This window comes from Macrobrachium rosenbergii, chromosome 49 (genome assembly GCF_040412425.1).
Source record: "Macrobrachium rosenbergii isolate ZJJX-2024 chromosome 49, ASM4041242v1, whole genome shotgun sequence".
Taxonomy (NCBI): Eukaryota; Metazoa; Arthropoda; class Malacostraca; order Decapoda; family Palaemonidae; genus Macrobrachium; species Macrobrachium rosenbergii.
The window spans coordinates 5,888,662-5,897,976 of NC_089789.1; the positions used below are offsets into that span (position 1 = coordinate 5,888,662).

The 9,315-nt window shown below is 37.7% G+C and overlaps 1 protein-coding gene across 1 annotated transcript; it reads left to right on the forward strand.

The window, feature by feature from the left end:
• The first annotated feature begins 7,181 nt into the window (after positions 1–7,181).
• LOC136832324 (golgin subfamily A member 6-like protein 7) lies at positions 7,182–7,565 on the forward strand. The gene has a single exon (XM_067093230.1). The coding sequence runs from the start codon at positions 7,182–7,184 to the stop codon at positions 7,563–7,565; it is 384 nt and encodes a 127-aa protein (XP_066949331.1).
• The last annotated feature ends 1,750 nt before the right edge of the window (positions 7,566–9,315 follow it).

The window sequence follows — 9,315 nt, forward strand, 5'->3', positions numbered from 1 at the left end:
CGAACTCAAGCAATGATTACGTGAGGAAAAGTAAGTCAGCCTGACTCAACGAAGACAATGGACATTGGGAGCCTGGAGCCTGGAAAAATGAAGTCTGTCTTGGAAATATGTTCTTTGAAGGCCTAATCCACCATTTCATATCAATTATTCTTTATTCATAAATTTAATTTTTAGGTAATGTCTATGAAACATTATTTCTTCTGCCTTTTGCTATATTCTATACCACAGTCTACTTGTCTATTGTTTTATTTCTCTCGATAATCAATTTTCTTTACAGTGAAAATTCAGCCCAAAGGGGAGAATTAAGACTTAAAAGGTTAAAAATTTTTTCAACATTCCCGGTGTATGTGAATGCATGATCTATACAGCATGCATACGTCCTAGTATACATACAGTAATTTGTATGTCTAAATATATATATATATATATATATATATATATATATATATATATATATATATATATATATATATATATATATATATGTGTGTGTGTGTGTGTATATAAAGCCATTAATCTCAGCAGGTATACAACGGGAACATGCCTCCGCCATCACTTACTACGACAATAATGTTGGGGATCCTCTGTTGGGGGCTATGCTGTGCCAATGTGAGAAAGGGGGCGAGTCCCATCGAGACAAACGAAAGGCTGACAAGTTCCGCACTGATACAAGTTCTCGAACAACACCTCCCTCGATGTCACGTGGTTTTCGTCGCTCAAGACGCAAATGGTCCGGAGTTTTCGACAATCCTGAGGTAAGTATGAAAACCTCCTGGTTCCCCCCACCCAACCATTTTGATGTAGAAACGCCCGTATCTTCTGCATTTTTAAGGTGAAACATTTGAGATTTGGGTTTGCCCTCAGTAAAATGTCAGAGTTTTCAGCCCTTTTCAGATACAAACATCCCGATTATTTTAACCAAACCGTAAGAAAGTAAGTAAACCATAATTTAAGCTCTTATTATTTCCTTATATATATATATATATATATATATATATATATATATATATATATATATATATATATATATATATATATATATATATACATACATACATACAGGGTGTTTCGAAATTAAAGGGCCCCCTCTTCAGCATAAACTAAAATTGATATGGACAAAAACAAAAGTCATTCAGAACAGGTATTTATTCAAGTTTCTCTCTGAGTATTTATTTTGTGTGGCCTCCATCTGCCTGTACCACAGTCTGCATTCTTAAGGGGTATGATTTCAGCAAATCACAAAAAAGCTGAGACTCAAACTCCATTTCCTTGAGCACTTCAGTCACCTCTCTTCACAGGTCGTCGAGGCTTGGTATACCATCGTAGTTCACTGTGCGCACTTCAACACAATCCTTTAAGATACTACCAATGTTTTCACACACATAAGGTCAGGGAAGCTACCTAGAAATTCACTTGACGAGAAGAAATCGATACTACTATTTCGAAGCAGCTCGTATCTGAAGAGCCTTGAAACATGGTGTCTTATCATGCAAAAATGTGACTTCAACAGATAACACATTTTCAGGATCTTTGAGGAAAGGAAATACTCCGCCAGTAAGCACAGTTTCTCTGAAGTATTTGCCATTCCATGACTGTCCTTTTTCTTTGATGATCCACATTAACCATTTGGCTGTGAAACAGAGAAAAATTCCCAAACATTCAGGAAATTTCACAACTTGGCGATAGCCCACGTCATCGCTGATATCATCCAACTTTGCAGCCTAAATGATGTCATTTTTATGATTTGGCTTCCTTACTGTGTAAATGAAGAATTCATCTGATGCAGCAACATGGAGAAAGTCAGCTTCATCACAGTCTTTAAGAAATGAACCACAAAACCATGCACAATCTTCTCTCTGTTGTTGAGTGATGTTGGGCTTGCTGATAACATGAAATGACTTGATACCAGATTTTTTCAACTCACTATATTCAGCACTATAACTTCTCTTCTTTCCCCTTTTTGTTTCTAGCTCAAGCGCCAATTTACGTAAAAACTTTCTTGGTCTACCCACTGCCTCAGCTATGATGTCTTTTGACTCCTGAGAAAGGACTTCAGGCCTTCCAAGATTCTCACTCTTTTCACGATGACAGTCATATGGATTTTTGTTCCAGTTTCTTTCAACAAGGATTCGTCTCTTTTAATGTATTTAGCTATCCAGGAACGTGAATTGAAGGATGCACCAGCATCCCTGGCCTCTCTGAAGGTTATAGCCCAGATTCGGTCAATCCATCTGATTTCCTCCGAGTCGTTAGCCATGGCTGCATCTAACTCCGTCACTTAGTCTGAAAATACAAGAAATGTAAAATGAAAAATAGCTTAATAGAAACTTAAAATAATGTACTAGGAAATAGGCTATAGGAGAAAACTTCATAACTTTCCATTTGTTCTGTGGAGGGGCGGCCTCTAATTTCAGAAACACCCAGTATATATATATATATATATATATATATATATATATATATATATATATATATATATATATATATATATATGTGTGTGTGTGTGTGTGTGTGTGTGTGTGTGTGTGTGTGTGTGTGTGTGTGTGTGTGTGTGTGCGTGCGTGTGTGTACGTGAATAAGACCAAGAAAATTATCTCATGACTCCGTACATCTGATGTACGGAGTCATAATATAATTTTCGTGGCCTTTATATATATATATATATATATATATATATATATATATATATATATATATATATATATATTTATATTAGGAACTAAAGAGCACCATATAAAAGACTTTTTTTTCTGAATTAAAACTGTCCCAGTTTACCGTAGCGAACAAAAATAAATTCGCTTAGGTCTTAGGCAGTTCTCCAGAGATCTTGTCTGTTAAATCATGTTTAATTTAAGAAACAAAATAAAAATAGGTGACGTTAATCCAGGCGTAGTCCCGAACTCATTATTCTTCATTGGCCGAGTTAAGTAGCTACGTCACTGATAACGTTTAAAATTGATTTGATATTGCATTGTGTAAACTCGTCCAAAGTAACAATCTGATTGTTCCATCTTGAATTAATGTGATATTGCGATAAATTAAGCTGGTCTGAAGTGGTGATCTCACTGTTAAATCACCAACGTCTATTGCCAGTTACGAAAGCGGTCTACATTCAGATCAGATTTTGAAACCAAGTGACGGCGATGACAAACAAACACTTTTGCCTCATTCCCAGTTCTACGTCCTTCTTCTTTCTCAGCATCTTTTCCCCCTTCTATGCGGGGTCGAAGTTTCTGACAGCTTTCCTCTGCTTAGCTCGGTCAAACACATCGTCCTCTGACAATAATTGTTTGTCTCTCAGATCTTCTTTAACTACATCCATCCATTTTTTTGCTTCTTCGGTCTCTCTCTCTCTCTCTCTCTCTCTCTCTCTCTCTCTCTCTCTCTCTCTCTCTCTCTCTCTCTCTCTCTCTTTCTCACCAGGCATCTCCATCTGCATCACTCTCCTCCCCACATATGTCTCATCCCTTCTCATCACAGCCATACATCTGCAGTCTTCTTTCCTGGGCCTTCTTTGATGTTCTCCGACTTTAGTAGTTTCTCTTATTCTTTCATTCTTGATCCTATCCATTTGCGTCACCCCACACATCCACCTAAGCATTTTCATTTCTACCGCATCCAATTTCTACGTTAAGCTGGGTAAAAGGCGGACGCATATTTTTTTTCTGAAGAAATACCAATTCATGCAGACGCTCACAGTATAAATGGCCGTTCTGTTGTTTACTGAATGTTGTGACGAAGGATCTGTTCAGAATTTAAATGAAATGGGACGCTTGAGTCTAATGCGAGCACAAACGCAAAGTTTAGGGAATACTCAATTAGTTTGATTCCTTACCAAATATTCATGTCGATTCTTAGAAGGAATGTTAGGAATTAAGCACACCTGTAATTAACTAATTTGGCGATGCTTTAGAAACTTAGAAGAAAATGGCAATTTTAATCCACATCGCCATGATCTTCTGCTGGGAGGAATACTCTTTCGTGTTTAAGAGATATAGCCTACCACAGTAGACTGTCTGATACGTTTACTTCCTAATGCCCAATTGCATCAAATGTGCCAATAACATAACAGGCTCCTCTTTTACCAAGTGCCCCAATATGACCTCACGTTTTCTTGAACTGCACTAGGAACCTATGCCTTTCCCTTGCTTACATAAATAGGCCTATGAATTAGGCCTACCGTTTCTTGAGTTTGTCAATGAACATTGAAGACTTTTATGCACACTCTATCATAAGAAAAATCCCAAGCAAAAAAACAGACTTGCCTTTTTTGTTCACCTGCAGGAACTCCACCGAAATAAACGAACCTGCAGTCGTCGTGAGCATCACACACCTGAATTCTACTTCCGGAGCAAGAAGAGCAAACCTCCTGCAATACATTGTCCTCGGTGACGTGAGGTTCACCTGCCACGCTCTTGTTCTGGTGCTTGGGAGCACCTCTTCGTCCTCGGGTTTGCTTGGGTGAGATGCATATCGAAGTTACAGTTGTGCTTGTGTTTGCTAATGCTGTGGATGTTTTCTATACTGGAAACGAATTATTATTATTATTATTATTATTATTATTATTATTATTATTATTATTATTATTATTATTATTATTATTATTATTATTATTCAGAAGATGAACCCTATTCATGTGGAACATCCCACTGGGACCACTGACTTGAAACTCAAGCTTCCAGGGAATATGGTGTTCATTTGAAAGAAGTAGCAGAAGGTAATAGGAAATACAGGAAGAAGAGATCAGTTGTTTGATACAAAGGTCAGCTGCGTGCACTCTCTCTAGGCTTGCTACAGTCTGTGGCGGTCACTAGGCACACACGAGAGATTATACCTATTGGCCCTGTAATTATAATCTCTAATTTTTGTCAAAGGAATTGTCAAACACTGTAGATCGCAGGTCAAATGGCCCTGGAAGATGGAATTGTCTGTTACCACATAAAACTAAAGGTCACTGATGCATTTTCGATCTGTAACGAACAAAATCCCCACCAATGATTGGACTATGGATTCTCTGAGGCTCATTTGGCAAAGGATCTTAGTGAGAAAACCTTTTAGCTTCGCAGTACGACACTGATGACAAACATTTGCAGTTGGATATTGTTTAAACTGACAAATCCACGAGAGATACCTATAGAAAATTAGGAATCCTCACGAGACAACTGATCTTTAGTCGTTGTTGAAGAATTCACTTTTCCTTTTGTCCCCTACCAGCCAGACGATACAGATTGACACGGTATGACTTAGAGACTTCTCCTTCTCAGATTAATCCGGAGTCGGGGGATGATGTTTTTAATAAGCCCCTTCCAGGTTCTTCAAGATAATAAATAAAGCCGTTGTCACACTTGACCTACTATAGGGTTGCTGGGCATTTCTATACAGAAACCAAAAATTAAAGGCAGGACATTTCAAGGAGTGCATGCATTTTTGGTTCTAACTTTGTTTCTTTATATTATGGGCATTCAACAATCAGGTCATAACGGCTTTTTTTTGTATATTTCTTTTATTAGTGAGCTATAGAAAGCTATTAGTAAAAGTTTACTGTGGTAAAGAAATGGAGCCCTGTCGATTACTTTCAAAAGTTTCCTTTTGTGCACTCTCCTCTCCATCTAAATTTTAAAATGTTCATGTGGATTTTCTCCCTACCTTATACTGGAACATACATACATATACATATATATATATATATATATATATATATATATATATATATATATATATATATATATATATATATATATATATATATATATGCACAAATAACCCATGAATGGCAATTTCCTTTACCTTAGGAATAACTTGTATCCAAAGGAAATTATGTGTGACAATTGCACCTACCTTGGCCAAGATTCGAACCTATGCCATTTTGGTTGGTAATGATCAACAGTGAGTTTACCCACTCGGCTGTCAAGGAATATTGGATGATAATGGAGCAATTGTAGTTTGAAAGTTGAAGGTTGGAAAATGTCACGGGTAAAATTAATGACAAACAGCAGTGCACAGGGTCTTTTCAATTTCATATATATATATATATATATATATATATATATATATATATATATATATATATATATATATATATATATATATATATATATATATATATATATATATATATATGGTAAGATCACACTCAGATACATGTTACAAAACATAGTGTATTAAAAATATGCATACGTACAAAGCTTATTGCTCTCGTCAATTTTTAGTGAACAAATCCACAGCAGTTGGATGGGGGCTATAAGCTTTGTGCAAATATATTTATATAAATGTATAATATATACACATTAATATATAAACATAGTATATATATATATATATATATATATATATATATATATATATATATATATATATATATATATATATATATATATATATATATATATATATATATATATATATATATATATATATATATATATATATGTATACATACATACACAGATACATACATACATACACACACCTAAAGTCCTCAATTCTCAGGGACTTCTTAGAAGAAGCTGGTCTACATTTCCGGCCACACATCCACATCATAGGCGTCGGGAGGGAAAAGCAAGCAGCTAAATTCCTTCTGCACAAGAGCCTGAGGAACACAATCCACGCCATCTTCCTCGCCTCAGCTCTGGGCCACAACGGCTCCAAGGAGGAGGATTCCTGCGAAGGTGAAGTTGAAAAATAAAAAAGGAGAATCAGGTGGGGACTGAAGAGAATCAGGTGGGAATTGAGATGAATCAGGTGGGAACTGAGAAGAATCAGGTGGGAACTGAAGAGAATCAGGTAGGAACTGAGGTGACTCAGGTGGGAACTGAAGAGAATCAGGTGGGAACTGAGGTGAATCAGGTGGGAGCTGAAGAGAATCAGGTGGGAACTGAGGTGAATCAGGTGGGAGCTGAAGAGAATCTGGTGGGAACTAAGGTGAATCAGGTGGGAACTGAGGAGAATCAGGTGGGAACAGAAGGGAATCAGGTGGGAACTGAAGGGAATCAGGTGGGAACTGAAGAGAATCAGTTGGGAACTGAAAAGGATGAAATAAGAACTGAAGAGATCAGTTGGGAACTGAAAAGGATCGGGTGAGAACTGGAGAGAATCAGTTGGGAACTGAAGAAAATCGGGTGGGAACTGAAGAGAATCAGGTGGGAACTGAGGAGAATCAGGTGGCAACTGAAGAGAATCAGATGGGAACTAAGGAGAATCAGGTGGGAGCTGAAGAGAACCAAGTGGGAGCTGAAGAAAATCAGTTGGGAACTGAAAAGGATGGGATAAGAACTGAAGAAAACCAGTTGGGAACTGCAAAGGATCGGAAGAGGACTGGAGAGAATCAATTGGGAACTGAAGAAAATCAGGTGGGAACTGAAGAGAATCAGGTGGGAACTGAAGAAAATCAGGTGGGAACTGAGGAGAATCAGGTGGGAACTGAAGAGAATCAGATGGGAACTGAGGTGAACCAGGTGGGAGCTGACGAGAATGAGGTGGGAACTAAAGTGAATCAGGTGAGAACTGAGGAGAATCGGGTGGGAACAGAAGTGAACCAGGTGGAAACTGAGGAGAATCAGATGTGAACTAAAGGGAATCAGGTGGGAACTGAGGTGAATCAGGTGGGAGCTGAAGAGAATTAGGTAGAAACTGAAGTGAATCAGGTGAGAACTGAGGAGAATCAGATGATAACCGAGGTGAATCAGGTGGGAACTGAGGAGAATCAGATGGGAACTGAAGGGAATCAGGTGGGAACTGAGGTGAACCAGGTGGGAACTAAGGAGAATCAGATGGGAACTGAAGGGAATCAGGTGGGAACTGAGGAGAATCAGGTGGGAGCTGAAGAGAATCAGGTGGGAACTGAGGTGAATCAGGTGGGAAGTGAAGAGAATCAGGTGGGAACTGAGGTGAATCAGGTGGGAACTGAGGAGAGTCAGGTGGGAGCTGAAGAGAATCAGGTGGGAACTAAGGTGAATCATGTGGGAACTGCAGAGAATTGTAGCTTTGTCTTTTCCCTAATCTTCAGTAGCTTACAGACCTGGATTATTGTAAAATCAACCTCTAATTTTGCTTTGTTACTAATCTTTCAGTAGAACAGTTTTGCTCATGATTTTGTTTGTTGATTTTTACGTTAAACTGGTGTTACAACATCGAGGGTCAAAGACGTGGAAAGTAGTACATACAAACAACATTCGTTTTTATATTTCTAAGATAATAAAAGATCTTTTCACAAGTAAAACTGAAGTGCCGAAAAACTTCAAAAACCTTTTTCGGAAAAATGACTAGAATCACCGCATAACTGGTGCTAAACTTGAGTAGCAAAGGGTATGCATGAATCATCGTTCTGAACCTAATGAATGGTTGTACTCATTCACTGATTACTCTCTCACGCAGGATACAACGAAGAAGTACTCGTCTACTCCAGATGCCTCTATTGCCGTAAAGGAAATGCAGGGGAGCGGGTGATTGACATATGGACGCCGGGAAAGAAGTTCCATCGCGGCTCTGTCATCTTTCCTAGTAAGTGCAAAATCACGGCTCTGTCATCTTTCCCAGTAAGTGCAAAATCACGGCTCTGTCATCTTTCCCGGTAAGTGCAAACGTTTGTTTGTCAGTATCTCACGTCCATTGTTCTGTTCTCTCTTATCCCTCCTCCCTCGTTTTCGGTGTAACATTGTGGTCCCAAAGGGTTGCACAAACTTCTCCTCCAGACCTGAGTTCAAAACCAGGCTTGGAAAAGACTATTTTTTTTTATTTAAATCCCTTTCGGAATGTTTATCTTTTAAAGGATTTCGGTGGGAATCATATCGTCTAATCCTGTAATACTAGGAAATCGGGCGGTCAATAATACAGTTCAGGACCATTCTGTTTCTATTGATCTGGGGATGTTAGTTTATATATATATATATATATATATATATATATATATATATATATATATATATATATATATATATATATATATATATATATATATATATATATATATATATTTATATATACATACATATATATATGTATATATATTTATGTTTATATATATACATATACAGGGTGTTTCAAAATTAGAGGCACCCCCTCTGCAGCACAAACTAAAATTGATATGGACGAAAACAAAAGTCATTCAGAACAGGTATTTATTTAAGTTTCTCTCTGAGTATTTAATATTTTGTGTGGCCTCCATCTGCCTGTACCACAGCTGCATTCTTGAGGGGTATGATTTCAGCAAATCGCATAAAAGCGGAGACTCAAACTCCAATTCCCTGAGCACTTCGGTCACCTCTCTTCACAGGTCGTCAAGGCTTGGTATACCATCATAGTTCACTGTGCGCACTT